Below are 16748 nucleotides of genomic sequence, written 5' to 3' on the forward strand. Positions count from 1 at the left end.
ATAGAAAACCTGTCAACTTAGTATTATAGTAGCAGTAGAGTATTTACCGTGTTAGCCATAAGTAAAAGCAAGAAATTTGAATTTTCTTTTCAAGGTCCTGTACATTAAACTTCCTGAGCACCTTCATAAGATGGAGCCTAACCAATCAAACAGAAGAATCCCTTTACAGTAAACTCCAAAGGACTAGAAAAAAGTAGTTTACAATATCAGAATGGGTCATACATTGTATAATTATACAGACACATTTGCTGGGACCGAAGTATTGCGTTTACTGTACCTGGACCTGAGGACAGAGTTTACTATATCAGAGTTTACTATAACGAGATTCTAATGTATTACCCACCTCTCTCAGGGATTGTATTAACACATGTTCCAAAATAGTCTGCATTTACTTGGATTCTGGCCATATTGCAGGATTGCAGCAAGGACGTTGGTGATCTCAGTTTTAAAGTCATTTTATGCAACAGCCCCAGTTATTCCATTAATAGGTTGGTGAACCCATATTTTGGTTGATACATAGCTTGTAGTTTTTCTTGTTTTGCCAGCTTACCTAACTCCTCATTTATGTCATCATCTTCAGTGACAAAAGGCAGCTTCTTTTGTTCAGCCAAAGACTTTGCTTGGGTCTGTAAGCAAAAAGAGAAAGAATGCTTATAATTTAAAATATACTGTATTGGTATAAAAACCACTTCTAATTTATTAAAGCTGATATTTTGCAGAATAATTTGATTTTCTGAGTGACCAATATGAAATCATGGATAGTATTGCTACATACTATCATACACTGTACATCAGGCTTTCTCAACCAGGGTTCCTTGAGGTCTTTGCAAGAGGTCCCAGGCATTTTCCCCTCCCATGACAGTAGTAAGCTGAGAAGGTTTCCAAAGTACCTCTTTGCCCCTCTGTGTCCTCTTCACTCATTGTATGTTCGCCCTGAATGTAGTGGTGGAGGGGATATAGTAGAGCACACTATAATAATGGGGTTCTGTATAAGGAAGGACTAAATTGGAGGTCAGTATAACAAGGAGCACAATAATAAAAAGCAATAGAATGGGGAAGCAGAATATTGAGGGGCACCATAATGAGGAGCAGTGTAATAAAGAGTACTGTTACATGATAGCACTATAATTGTGAGAGTCTATAGCAACAAACACAAACCGGAAACACTGTAAGGAAGAAACATGGAACACGGGCTAAAAAACAAGGCTGTTAAAACACAACCACCACACCCGAAGAAGGTTTAAAATGGAATGGGACCCAACGCAAGTTATCATTTTTCTGGTAAGCGGAGGTAGGAAAGGGGTAAAAAAAAAAAAAGGTGGCAGCCGGTCCGTTTGATACGCACGAGGCCTCGGGCACCAGTCTAGGTTGCCTTGTGCATAATCTTGCTTTGACCATACGCACTTTCAAAGACCTGCAAAATAAAATTTCCACCCCCTCCCACTGCTAATGCAGGGGCTCCTTGAGTTCCAAAAATTACTTGAAAGGTACCCCAGGGTAAAAAAGGTTGAGAAAGGCTGCTGTACATGGACAAAGGATCCAAGAAAGGATTTGAAGAAGCGGGTCTACAAAAAATACAAATAATGTAACTTGTGTGAAAATACTTTTCATTGTGATCACTAACATGTGCTTCCACTTAAAGGACCACTATCCTGAAAAACTGTAAAAAACGTAAAATGCATACATAATTTATGTTTGTTCACGAAATGCACCATAAATTACTTTTTTCTATGTCGCTGTCACTTACAGGAGCTAGTAAAATCAGACATGTTTTAGCAATTTTTCTTTCTGAGCAATTGCTCAGTTCAACTGCCAAGATAGTGAGTAAGCAAGTAGGCAGGCTGGCTGGCACCAGTGTAAACATCTTACTAGGAAGTGCTTTTTTAATGAAGAAAGAAACACTGAGAATCCCCCATGAGGAAATGAACTAGTCCAAAACCAGTCAGATTTGTACAATTTTTACTACCTAATGTAAGTTACAGCGAAATAGGAAAAAGTTAATTTATAGTGCATCTTACCCTGGTAGAAAAGTACATCTTGTTTGCATGTGTTGACATGTAATTTAAAATTATACTGTTAGGAATTACACATTGCCTTCTCCTGCCTGCTGGTGGCAGTATTAACTTGGACTGTGCCACCAGCAGAGGGCTTTATGGACATTTAGCAGCCCTGGAGCTCTGCCATCCACCAGCAGGTGGCTGTATGCTGTCTGTGGAAAAGACTTGCAGTTCCCGAGCTGGCCTGCAGGTGGTTCAGGAGCTTATTTTGCAGGATTCCACCACCAGCTGTTTCCTGTTACTAATTTCTCTGATTGCATGGTCCATATACAGACTACTGTCTGCTCCAGCAAGTTGTCAGAACTTTGTAGTATCTTGCAGACCTGAGTCTCTGGACAAATCCTTGTACCTGTAACCTGATCTGTTCGTTGACCAGAGATCTGTATCCGCCTCCCTGTTGCTGAACTTAGTTCTGTCTGACCACAATTCCTGCCTGCTTCTTTGTACTGTGATAGTTTTGTTGCTGAATCTGTATTAGAGTGTAAGTGTGTGAGGAATATATATATATATAGAGGATCTTCTCAAAAAATTAGCATACTGTGATAAAGTTCATTATTTTCTGTAATGTACTGATAAACATTAGACTTTCATATATTTTAGATTCAAATACACACAACTGAAGTAGTTCAAGCCCTTTCAATATTGATGATTTTGGCATACAGCTCATGAAAACCCAAATTCCCTATCTCAAAAAATTAGCATATTTCATCCGACCAATAAAAGAAAAGTGTTTATAAAACAAAAAAAGGTCAACCTTCAAATAATTATGTTCAGTTCTGCACTCAATACTTGGTCGGGAATCCTTTTGCAGAAATGACTGCTTCAATGCGGCGTGGCATGGAGGCAATCAGCCTGTGGCACTGCTCAGGTGTTATGGAGGCCCAGGATGCTTCGATAGCGACCTTAAGCTCATCCAGAGTGTTGGGTCTTGCGTCTCTCAACTGTCTCTTCACAATATCCCACAGATTCTCTATGGGGTTCAGGTCAGGAGAGTTGGCAGGCCAATTGAGCACAGTAATACCATGGTCAGTAAACCATTTACCAGTGGTTTTGGCACTGTGAGCATGTGCCAGGTCGTGCTGAAAAATGAAATCTTCATCTCCATAAAGCTTTTCAGCAGATAGAAGCATGAACCCACTTTTGAACCAGAAACAGCGGCAGAAGCGCCTGACCTGGGCTACTGAGAAGCAGCACTGGACTGTTGCTCAGTGGTCCAAAGTACTTTTTTCGGATGAAAGCAACTTTTACATGTCATTCAGAAATCAAGGTGCCAGAGTCTGGAGGAAGACTGGGGAGAAGGAAATGCCAAAATGCCTGAAGTCCAGTGTCAAGTACCCACAGTCAGTGATGGTCTGGGGTGCCATGTCAGCTGCTGGTGTTAGTCCACTGCGCTTTATCAAGGGCAGGGTCAATGCAGCTGGCTATCAGGAGATTTTGGAGCACTTCATGCTTCCATCTGCTGAAAAGCTTTATGGAGATGAAGATTTCATTTTTCAGCACGACCTGGCACCTGCTCACAGTGCCAAAACCACTGGTAAATGGTTTACTGACCATGGTATTATTGTGCTCAATTGGCCTGACAACTTTCCTGACCTGAACCCCATAGATAATCTGTGGGATGTTGTGAAGAGAAAGTTGAGAGACGCAAGACCCAACACTCTGGATGAGCTTAAGGCCGCTATCGAAGCATCCTGGGCCTCCATAACACCTGAGCAGTGCCACAGGCTGATTGCCTCCATGCCACGCCACATTGAAGCAGTCATTTCTGCAAAAGGATTCCCGACCAAGTATTGGGTGCATAACTGAAGATTATTATTTGAGGGTTGACTTTTTTTTGCTTTAAAAACCCTTTTCTTTTATTCGTTTGGATGAAATATGCTAATTTTTTGAGATAGGAATTTTGGGTTTTCATGAGCTGTATGCCAAAATCATCAATATTAAAACAATAAAAGGCTTGAACTACTTCAGTTGTGTGTATTTGAATCTAAAATATATGAAAGTCTAATGTTTATCAGTACATTACAGAAAATAATGAACTTTATCACAATATGCTAATTTTTTGAGAAGATCATATATATATATATATATATATATATATATATATATATATATATATATATACATATACATATACATACATACATACATACATACATACACATACATATATATATATATACATACACACACACACATACACATATATGTACACACACACACACATACATACATACATACATACATACATACATACATACGTAGTACAGATCAAAAGTTTGGACACACCTTCTCGTTCTAAGAGTTTGCTTTATTTGCATGACTATGAACATTGCAGATTCACACTGAAGCCATCCAAACTATGAATTAACACATGTGGAAGTATAGTACATAACCAAAAAAAGTGTGAAACAACTGAAAATATGTCATATTCTAGGTTCTTCAAAGTAGCCACCTTTTGCTTTGATTACTGCTTTGCACACTATTGGCATTCTCTTGATGAGCTTCAAGAGGAAGTCACCTGAAATGGTTTTCACTTCACAGGTGTGCCCTGTCAGGTTTAATAAGTGGGATTTCTTGCCTTATAAATGGGGTTGGGACCATCAGTTGCGTTGTGGAGAAGTCAGGTGGATACACAGCTGATAGTCCTACTGAATAAACTGTTAGCTGCTTTTTTTCTTGCCATAATACAAATTCTAAGTAAAGAAAAAAAGAGTGGCCATCATTGCTTTAAGAAATGAAGGTCAGTCAGTCCGAAAAATTGGGAAAACTTTGAAAGTGTCCCCAAGTGCAGTCTCAAAAACCATTAAACGCTACAAAGAAACTGGCTCACATGCGGACCGCCCCAGGAAAAGAAGACCAAGAGTCACCTCTGCTGCGGAGGATAAGTTCATCCGAGTCACCAGCCTCAGAAATCCCAGGTTAACAGCAGCTCAGATTAGAGACCAGGTCAATGCCACACAGAGTTCTAGCAGCAGACACATCTCTAGAACAACTGTTAAGAGGAGACTGTGTGAATCAGGCCTTCATGGTAGAATATCTGCTAGGAAACCACTGCTAAGGACAGGCAACAAGCAGAAGAGACTTGTTTGGGCTAAAGAACACAAGGAATGGACATTAGACCAGTTGAAATCTGTGCTTTGGTCTGATGAGTCCAAATTTGAGATTTTTAGTTCCAACCACCGTGTCTTTGTGCGATGCAGAAAAGGTGAACGGATGGTCTCTACGTGTCTGGTTCCCCTGTGAAGCATGGAGGGAGGAGGAGGTGTGATGGTGTGGGGGTGCTTTGCTGGTGACACTGTTGGGGATTTATTCAAAATTGAAGGCATACTGAACCAGCATGGCTACCACAGCAGCTTGCAGCGGCATGCTATTCCATCCGGTCTGCGTTTAGTTGGACCATCATCTATTTTTCAACAGGACAATGACCCAAAACACACCTCCAGGCTGTGTAAGGGCTATTTGACCAGGAAGGAAAGTGATGGTGTGCTGCGCCAGATGTCCTGGCCTACACAGTCACCAGGCCTGAACCCAATCGAGATGGTTTGGGGTGAGCTGGACCGCCGAGTGAAGGCAAAAGGGCCAAAAAGTGCTAATCATCTCTGGGAACTCCTCCAAGACTGTTGGAAGAGCATTTCAGGTCACTACCTCTTGAAGCTCATCAAGAGAATGCCAAGAGTGTGCAAAGCAGTAATCAAAGCAAAAGGTGGCTACTTTGAAGAACCTAGAATATGACATATTTTCAGCTGTTTCACACTTTTTGGTTATGTACTATACTTCCACATGTGTTAATTCACAGTTTGGACGCCTTCAGTGTGAATCTACAATGTAAAGAAAACTTTGAATGAGAAGGTGTGTCCAAACTATATATATATATATATATATATATATATATATATATATATATATATATATATATATATATATATATATATATATATATATATATATATATATATATATATATATATATATATATATATATATATATATATATATATATATATATATATATATATATATATTTTTTTTTTTTTTTTTTTTTTTTTTTAGATAGATAGGGTCCCTGGTGTATTGCACAATTGCACATTGCTTATCTCTGTATTGTTATTTATGCATGTGGTTTGCATCATATTTGTATTGCGTATATTTTTATATATCACTGCATTCCTGGGTTGTCTGTATATAGCGTGCTGTGCATGTCATATCTGCATTGTATAGATTTGTCACTGCATTCCTGGGTTGTCTGTATATAGTGTGCTTGTGGTTTGCATCATATTTGTATTGTCAGTCATGCACACTATGTGGTCATAATAAAACCTTATTTGCACATTATTTCCTGGTCCTACTGTCTATGTTACTGCAAACTGTGGTCAAACCCTGTTCCTCCGTTCAGGTTTGTGACATATACACAATAGTGGTCCTTTAAAGATAAGTTCATAAATAAGTTGATACATTTCTAGATGTTATACGATCTACTGAATAGGGGAATCCACCTTGATTGGTGTTGTAATAAACTATCTCATAGTGATTTTATGAAAAGGAATAAGTAAAAGTTATGTTTTATTGCTTATACTTAGGCCTCTTTCACAGTAGGACGTTGCGGTTTGATGGAACGTTAAAGTCGCAACGCAAGTCACAACTCAATGCCCCCAAAAAGTCATAGTTCATAATGCATTTTATCTTTCTGCTCAGCAAAGCGCTGCTTGTACAATTTTTAGGGCGATTTTGCTACAATGGAAGGTATAGGAAAAGCACAAAACGCTCACAAAATCGATTTGTGCAGCGATTGCAGTCGCGCTTTCATGAATAAATACTTTTCTGGGTCAAAGAGTTCACTCCTGACTTGCGTCAGAAAAGTGAAAAAACAAATCGCTCTGCAAAAGCACTGTACACAAAATTGAAGCCCGCATGTAAGTGCCAGGAGGATAAAAAAAAAAATCTCTGGCGTCAGCAATGTTGATTTTAGATGTAAACAAAGCCTAAAGGCCTGTTCCCACTTTGTGATTTTTATCGGCGATTTTCCCAACAACCGGCAATTTTTTTGTGTGACGAGTAGTCGTTTCCGCTATCTTTTGATGTAGGTGCAGACGCACGATCACATCACCTAGCATTGTGCGGTGATGGCGACAGTCATAGTGGATCAGATCTTTAAGATCTCTGATGCCTCCCGCGCCAAGTGCTGCGATCGCTTGAAGCCAGGTAACGTCGCGCATATGTGCCAGCCGGAAGGGAGATGTTGCTGGATCCATTTTCCTGCATTGCAAGGCGAGTAGGTACAGTAGCTTAAAGGAAAATGTCAGTTGGATTTTCCATGACCAACTACTGTTGTATTCATCACATGGTCACTGTGGGCGTACTTCTGCTTCTCTCCCTCCCGCACAAGAAACACTAATAACTAAGCTTCATAGCAAGAAATGTGGATAAACTAAAACCACTGTTCACAAATAGTTGAACCAACAGTAAAATGATGACACAATAATCGGTTAACACTAAAAGAGTTAAGTCACCAAGATCTTTTCTGTATTTCGTGAAATTATGGATTCACAATCTGGTGATCCTCTTGGTTCACAGTCCATTTCACGGAAGGTAAAAAATGATGAATCTGAAAAAGAAATGAACTTCAATATAGCATACCACTTCTCAAAATCCATTCACAGTATTACATTTTTTTAACTACTTATGGACAGCACTGATTGAAATCCATGCTCTGCTATCCCTGCCAGAGCATAGACTTAACTCGCTGATACTGTGCACAGATTATTATATAGAGGGTGTGCTGATATTGCCTGTGCATATAGTGGCGGTTGGGGCATATAGTGTCCCGAATATATATAGGGCATAAAATGTCCCTGCCAGAGCATATACTTCACTCACCGATACATGTGCATAGATTATTATATTGGTGTGCTGATATTGCCTGTGCATATAGTGGCGGTTGGGGCATATAGGGTCACGAATATATATAGGGCATAAAATGTCCTACACTATATAGCTTTACAAGCTTTGTGAAAGTGGCACTGGATTTACATGGGCCTTTAGAATATATAAGGGAAAAGACAACCTGCTCGAGCCACCCAGGTACCCGCCTTATATGGGAACAAATGGCAAAAGTGTTTGGGATCTATTCACCCTCTTCTGAACAAAGGATACAACTTGTACCTTGACAACTATTACAGCAGCATCACACTGTTCAATCACTGGAGAAAATGAGAAACCGATGTGTGTACATGATAACAACCAACATATGGACAGCATAGACTATGGTGACCAGATGATGAAGCCGTACCTGGCCATGCGCAAAAAGAAATATTGGTATAAAAAAAGTAGCCATATACTTGCTGCAATTGAGTATTTTCAACAGTTACCGTATATTATACATTATACAAAACGTCACAAAAACACTGGCAGGCCTGGTGCACACCAAAACCCGCTAGCATATCCGCAAAATGCTAGCAGATTTTGAAACGCTTTTTATTTTTATGAAGCGTTTTGCTAGCATTTTGCGGATTGCTGCTGCGGATTTCAGTGTAGTACATTTCTTATATTGTTACAGTAAAGCTGTTACTTAACAGCTTCTGTAACAAAACAACCTGGCAAACCTCTCTGATCTGCCATTTTTCAGAGCGGTTTGTGTTTTTCCTATACTTAACATTGAGGCAGAAATGCCTCCGCAATTAAAAAAATGCCTCACCCGGGAGGATTCGTTTCTGCAAAACTCCTCCCGCTCTGGTGTGCACACCCCATTGAAATGCATTACGCTAGCGTATCCGCAGCCGCAAGCGGTTGCAGAAACGCTCAAAAAGCCGCTCGGTGTGCCCCAGCCCGCAGCTATTTAAATTTCCAGGAGGCAATAAAGTCCTCTGGACTGTGGAGTCGGGGCAATTTTCGTTTATCGGTTGGTGGTTTCATAAACTGAGGAGTCAGAGTCTGATGATTTTTGTACCGACTCCACAGCCCTGAATGTCCTTTCTCATTTCCAAATCTGAACCTGACCCTGGCGTAAGCTTTGATTCAGTTGCGAGACTTCCTGGAAAAAAACTCTCTTTGCTTAAACTAATACCACACAAATAATTAAATGTTTCCATGTTTTCATTGAACACACCATGCAAACATTCCCAGTGCAGGTGGAAAAGTATGTGAACCCTTGGATTTAATATTCTTTGGCAGTAATAACCTCAACCAAACATTTCCTGTAGTTGCAGATCAGACGTGCACAACGGTCAGGAGTAATTCTTGACCATTCCTCTTTACAGAACTGTTTCAGTTCAGTAATTTTCTCGGATGTCTGGTGTAAATCACTTTCTTGAGGTCATGCTACAGCATCTCAATCGTTTGAGGTCAGGACTCTGAATGGGCCACTCCAGAAGGCGTATTTTTTTCTGTTTAAGCCATTCTGTTGTTGATTTACTTCTATGCTTTGGGTGGCTGTCCTGTTGCAACACCCATCTTCTGCTCAACTTCAGATGGTGGACAGATGGCCTTAAGTTCTCCTGCAAAATGTCTTGATACACTAATTTTTCCTTCAATGATCGCAATCCGTCCAGGCCCTGACGCAGCAAAGCAGCCCCAAACCATGGTGCCCCCACCACCATACTTCACAGTTGGTAAGAGGTTTTGATGGTGTGCTGTGCCTCTTTTTTATAGGGCAGGGCAGCTGTAACGAACACCTTCAATCTCATCTCATTGATTGGACTCCAACTGGCTGACACCTCACTCCAGTCAGCTCTTGGAGATGTCAGTCTAGGGGTTCATATACTTTTTCCACCTGCACTGGGAATGTTTACATGGTGTGTTCAATAAAAACATGGAAACATTTTTGTGTGGTATCAGTTCAAAGGGAACCTTAACTGAGAGGGATATGGATGTTTCCTTTAAAACAATACCAGTTGCCTGGCTTTCCTGCTGATCTCTTTTGCGGCAGTAGTGGCTAAAATCACACACCTGAAATTACCGGTAGCATGCACCTAATTCCAGTCTGACTTCAGTCAGAGCAACTGTTCTGCATGCTTGTTCAGGGGCTGTGGCTGAAAGTATTAGAGACACAGGATCAGCAGGAGAGTCAGGCAACTGGTATTATTTTAAAGGAAAAATCCATATCCTTCTCAGTTTAGGTTCCCTTTAAGCAGACTGTGATTTATTGTTGTGACTTAGATGAAAATCAGATCACATTTCATGAACAATTTGTGCAGAAATCCATATAATTCGAAAGGGTTCACATACTTTTTCTTTGCTGCTGTAGGTGGTATAATTCAATTCAGTGTTTCAAATACCTTATAAATTGACATATTTGAGGGATATAAATTACATTTGTATTCTCAATGGGGTCATTTTGGTGGGAATTTGACAGTCTCTTTACCTCAGACTTCAATGAAAGTGGCCTACACTATAAAATAAAATAATGGCAGTAATAATAATGGCAGTATTTGTATAGCGCCTTTCTCCTGTCGGACTCAAAGCGCTTGCTAGGCAGCCACTAGAGCGCACTTAGTAGGCAGTAGCAGTGTTAGGGAGTCTTGCCCAATGAACTCCTTACTGAATTACTGGCTTACTGAACAGGCAGAGACAAGATTCGAACCCAGGTCTCCCGTGTCAGAGGCAGAGCCCTTAACCAGTACACCATCCAGCCACCACTTATCAGTGAACCTATCCAGATGAGACCCATAATCTGTGGTACGGATCCATCATCTTCCGATAAGAAAATACCCAAGCAGCTCAGGGTGACCCAGAACCACTAGGGAAGTATAGGGGACTGAAAAAGACCAAAAAGCCCTCCTACTAAAAAGATAAGAGAGGACAAGGAAAAAATGCCTAACTTATCTATCACTACCAACAACAAGAGCTCTAAACCTCCTAACAAGTCACCCATTTTGATGTTTTTTTTTATCATCAGTCACACAAAAATTGCATAAATATTTGCTACTTTTTAGTCTTTATAGTGGCAGTAAAATCTTGTTTCAAGTTAAATTTGACTAAATATGTCAAACTTTCTTGAAGGCACTTTATCTAGTTATGGAAACTCTGCTCCACGGTGGCCACTGAAACAGGTACATTTCATATACTACCGTGACCAACACAGAAGACAAGCTGCATGGCACAAGACTAAGATATATTATAAATGACCTTAAGGGAACACCAAATGAACTGTATAGAATGATCATCACAGGATGTCCTGCACAAGGTTCATGTCTGTGTTATAAGATTATCTCCTACAGGTAAGTACTATATCTACTGTAGAACTGGATCTGATCTCGCTGGAAATAATTTACCAAAGTGTTCCGGTGACCGAACGGATCACCACTCAAAACCGACCTTATTTTTTGGTAGGAAATACACAATAAGAAGCAAGCAACTATGTAAAGATTAGAATTAGGAGTCTGTAGTGTTTACTTTTGTAGTTGAAGTTGTGACTGAAGGACTGAAGGTTTATATATGGTGGCTCAGTCTACCCTTTCCATTTTCCATTTTCTTGAGCAGTAGAGATTGATATCAATCCCTAAATGGAATGTTCCTCATACTAAGCTGCTGACCATGACTGCAGCACTTGGTCCCTTGTCTTCTGTTCTTAATGCCGTCTAAGCTGTCCAAGATCCATCATTCTCAATCCAGATGGCCTTTGTCAACAGTTTCATGAAAAACCTTTTAAATATTTACTTAGTGGCTTTTTAAATATAACTGATTTTATGGAAACTTTAAGTACAGTATTTCCTCAAGACATGACAACCACTGGACTTGTTTATTGGGAAATCAAATGTGTGGTTTTAGGGTTGTATTTTATTTTAGAGTATTTCCTTATAGATCTAACATACAATCTTTGAAACTCATGGCTTTAAGACATGTTTACTAATAATTTAAATAAATTAGGAGAGGAAGGAAATAAGGTTAAGGTAACTTTTAAGAACTTGTAACAGAAAAGACTTGAGATGGAAGCCACCTTAGCTTTTAAAATGACGATATGAGTTGTCAAGTTTAGGTCATTGATGTAGGTAGCTGAGTTAACTTGTTGGATAGGCTGTAAGGCTATGGGCTGTGATATGGAAAAAAGTTGCGCCCTGACCACTGGACCCTTCATGCAAACTATACGTAGCTAGATCGTTAGCCAGAACACTAAGACGTGGGCTTTCACATTTAAAAAAATGACGTTACTCACGATGCCCTGGGAACCAAAAATGAATTTATAACATGGGTCTTCAAGTGGTGGAGCTCTGCTATAGACTACCCTAAGGAACATACAAAAAATTATCTGCAGAAGGCACTCTAAATAAACTGTAACACCATGTTCAGGTCCACTATAATATCATCTGGTAACAGTGATCTCCCAAGAGACACATGATGTGATGCCTGGGTAATGATGGTCAACTAAATCTTTAGGTAATGTGCAGGCAACTAGCTATCAAAAAAGTGAAGTTAGTGTGCGACCCTCAAATGGCAAAGGTCCAAATGGCCATCTTTAAAGCCAGTTGGATAAAGAATCTTCATGAAAGCGCTCTTCCTTTAAAGCCAGATGTGTGACCTCAACAATGTGAAGATGTCTGACCATATTGGTTATCTCCAACTGGATGCTGAAAATAATGTGACTTAGAAGATGCTGGCTTTGGATTCTTTAGAGCCCACATTCTGTAGGACTTGTGTGGAATTGGCTAGCTACGGAAGCTTAGAAAACCAAATCTCAATAAGGCTATTGTAGGTATGGAAACTTTTACTGCAACTTTATGTCGAGCCTCTAAATTTTTATGTAAACAACTGGCTATGGAACCCTGAAAATTAACCGGATATGGAATCTTTAAATAAAAGGCATGGGATTTACTCTTTGAAAGGCTCAATTAGTGATAATGTTTTCTGGACCCTGCTTTTTACCACAGAAACGATCTAGCCACACATACCTAATGCTGGGAACACACAATGCAACTTCCGGTCCGATCGACGAAAATCAGATTATTTCCGATCTGTTTGTAATCAATAAAAAGGGATTGATTTTGCAAAGTTATCATCGGAAAATCAAACCCTTTATCAATCAGGAGCAGTTTGGACATGTACACACAATACAACTTTCTGTCAGATTACAGTCAATCGGATGGGAAATTGCATCATGTGTTCTCAGCATAATATTGTTTTGGTTGGAAGGAATTACTGAACCATTTTTAATTTAGTAATGCTCCAAAGCAGGTCTGTGAAATAAAAACAGAAAAACTGGCTTGTATGAAATAAAAAAAAAAATTCATATGGTTATTACACATTTCATCAAATTCCACAAATAATCTATGCAGCCAACATATTCAAAGCACCCATGGATGGATACCTTAGAGGGTGTAGTTTACTGAATTGGGTCAGGAATTTTACTATTTCAGTAGCTTCAAGAGAAGTGGTATACACTGCAGACTACAAGCATTGTCACTTTTGTTCACTGAAAAGCTAAATTACACATTTTTTTCACAGTCCCTACAATGTATCTAACATGTAAATAATTCAAATTTTTTGCATATTTGCATAGGAAACAGATGACATAATACTTTTTGAAAATATTTTATGTTTCAACCTAAGATATTTACATATGCTTGATGGAAAATTTCAGATATTTTTGTTCGCATAATTTCTCTTAAAAACCAAATACAATTCTAGCATCAATGTAGTTAAATGGTATAGAAAAAAAGTCCTGTTCTGAAAGAAAAAAAAAAAAAAAAAACAATTTCTCATTTATTTGGATAGACTAAAAACTGATATATTTAAACTCAAAACAAAAGCATCTGAAAACTATAAAAAAAAAACCTGCTCTGGTCCTTTAGGGGTTTTTATATGTCGGTCCTGAAGCGGTTAAAGGTCATATGAATAGATACAATACTGAAAGCATTATTTGGCTCAGTTTGCTTCTTAGAAAAATTCTAAGCCGATAAACCTGTTATTTCACCTTTGTTAATACATTTCAAGATGGGCAAGCTAACAAGCATGCATCGTGAAGGCACGTGTTCTGAACTGCTACACATAGTATAAAAGTAACAGAAGCAAGAAAATCAGCCATGTAACCGCAACAGACAGGATGCCAGCTATTTCAACACATCTTTGCACTTGAAAATACAAAATACAGGCCCTGGCAGCAACAAACCTGCTAAGCTGAAACAGCATTCTGGTGGCTTTTATTTGCACTCATATGTTAAGCTTTTACAAGGTAAATTGTTTTGTGGTAGCATAAGGGCCCGTTTCCACTTGTGCGGCGCGATTTTGATGGGACAATCGCGGCAACGAATCCGCATGCGGTTGCGGGCTGGTTTCATTGCCATTTCTATGCGGATTTTCATGCGGAATCGCTCGCGGTTTGTGCAACGCGATTTTAACCATGTCAATGCCGGCAAGCATTGACATGGGTTTTTAAGCGGAAACGCACACGGAATCGCCGGGAAAACCGCAAGACTAAAATGCTTGCGGCTTTCCTATTTAGTTACATTACCGACGAATCGCGTGCGGGTGTTCGGCGTGCGAATTCTGCGGGGTCTACCGTGCAGATTTGTTCTGCACAGAAAACCGCTCACAAATCCTGACAAGTGGAAACAGTCCCATCCACTTGTATTGCCTATGCGAATCTGCATGCAGGAAACGCATGCAGATTCGCTCTAGTGGAAACGGGCCCTAAGGGTTGGTTTGGGGAAATATGCCCCCATGATGTGAACCAAATGGCTGTGGGTTTTCTGGGGATGTCCACTCTAGCTAGTCATTTCAAGTAAACATTTCTGTTCTAATATTTTTGCAATGTTTTCGAAGGATACCTGAACTTCTGTGACATGGGAGCCGATATACAAAAGGCTGGTAAATTTGCCATGCGCACAGCAATGTTACTGGTACTGCCCGTTACTCTATTTTCGCCAGGCCCATTACAGGGGTCATGTGCGCATTGCTATGGTGCCAAACATTACCATGGCAGTGTGTGTGTTATTCCGGTAATAACGTCCATTTGCTACTATATGGGTAATTTTCTCATACAACAGCACATGCAGCCATCTCTGCTGTTTAAAATTCAGTCCTCGAACTGAAAATAAAAATGTGAGACTGTTCTTTGTTACCAATGTTCTATTTACCATTAATGCTACATATACAAATTGTTATACCATAACTTTAACCACTAGCCGCGTTAGCGGCAGTATATCTATGCCCCGTTCTTGGTCTCGACTTGCTCTACGGGCATAGAAATTTGTCTTCAGTTCTCTATGGGCACACACCCATGACCCGCCCCCCCCCCCTCCCCAATTGCGGTGTACTAGTACATCGATCAATGAATGGAAACATTTCCCGTTCATTGATCAAAGTGCCAGTATCAATGATCGCCGGCATCAATGAGATGCCTGTGGTCATTGTAATAACAGGAAGTAATGTGTGAACGTGTTACTTCTGTTAGCATACTAATAGTATGCTCAGGAAGATAATGCGTGAGGACATCTTGTAGCCAAATAGTAAAATTACACCTACATACAATTTTTTTTAAAGACCTAAACATACTATTAAAATTAACCCCTTACCGCCCACACTCTCCCATAGCTACCCATATAAATCTTTTGCAAAAAATAAAAAAATACACATATAGTTACCTTATTTACTGAACTTTTTTATATGTATATCAAGAGAGTATATTACTGTTATTTTTTAAAATATGGGCTTGTTATTAGAGATGGACACAAAACTAAATAATGCACCTTTATTTCCAAATAAAATATTGGCGCCATACATTGAACTAGGGAAATATTTTAAAATGTTGTACTAACCGGGACCAATGGGCAAATAAAATAGGTGGGTTTTAATTACAGTAACATGTATTATTTTAAAACTATAATGGCCAAAAACTGAGAAATGTTTTTCCTTTTTTTCGTATTTCTGTTAAAATGCAGTAAGCATAAAATAATTCTTCACAACACATACCACCAAAAGAAAGCCTAATTGGTTGCGAAAAAAACTCAAGATCTAGATTTTGAAGAAATGTAAGGATTTGAAACCGAGAGCCCAATATAGTGCAGTACGTCTTAGTAGATGGAACAAGACAAAACAACGACAAGTAATATACTCACAAGTCCGGGTTACCACTAAGGCAACCACTGGAAGTGCAGGTGGTGAGAATTATAACCTGACCCCACTCAGGTTTAAGAAGTCGCTCTCTGCAGACAGGAAAAATGGGGATACACCCCTCCACCAAGGGTGGACTAGATCAGTGTAGAATGAGGAGTAACAGAGGCGCCAAATTAGAGTAAAATATTTTAAAAACAACTTAAAAGGAGGGGGGTTGGTGGTTACCACCCTCAAGTATATAGTGACCAGCCAATGAGTCGTGTATAAATAGACAATATAATTTATTTTGAAATCTTCAGGCAAGCAACGCGTTTCACGGGTCAAAAGCCCGCTTCATCAGGCAATCAAATTTGGAGATACACACGACTGTGTCAAATAGAAGGTCCAGCGCCAACTGTGAGTTGGCGCTGGGCCTTCTATTTGACACAGTCGTGTGTATCTCCAAATTTGATTGCCTGATGAAGCGGGCTTTTGACCCGTGAAACGCGTTGCTTGCCTGAAGATTTCAAAATAAATTATATTGTCTATTTATACACGACTCATTGGCTGGTCACTATATACTTGAGGGTGGTAACCACCAACCCCCCTCCTTTTAAGTTGTCTTTAAAATATTTTACTCTAATTTGGCGCCTCTGTTACTCCTCATTC

General features: G+C 39.6%; 1 protein-coding gene across 2 annotated transcripts in view; it reads right to left on the reverse strand.

Annotated features, from left to right (window-relative positions):
• TTC13 (tetratricopeptide repeat domain 13) overlaps nucleotides 1-16748 on the reverse strand; it is a 190955-nt gene that overhangs the window by 144743 nt on the left and 29464 nt on the right. For both annotated transcript variants that reach the window (XM_068231954.1, XM_068231953.1), the window contains exons 2-3: nucleotides 7565-7659; nucleotides 551-626 (exon numbers count right to left, since the gene is read on the reverse strand). In XM_068231954.1, coding sequence (XP_068088055.1) covers nucleotides 551-626; nucleotides 7565-7659 — 171 coding nt within the window. The remainder of the gene's footprint in view (nucleotides 1-550; nucleotides 627-7564; nucleotides 7660-16748) is intronic.

The sequence above is a fragment of the Hyperolius riggenbachi genome, chromosome 4 (genome assembly GCF_040937935.1).
Source record: "Hyperolius riggenbachi isolate aHypRig1 chromosome 4, aHypRig1.pri, whole genome shotgun sequence".
Lineage (NCBI taxonomy): Eukaryota > Metazoa > Chordata > Amphibia > Anura > Hyperoliidae > Hyperolius > Hyperolius riggenbachi.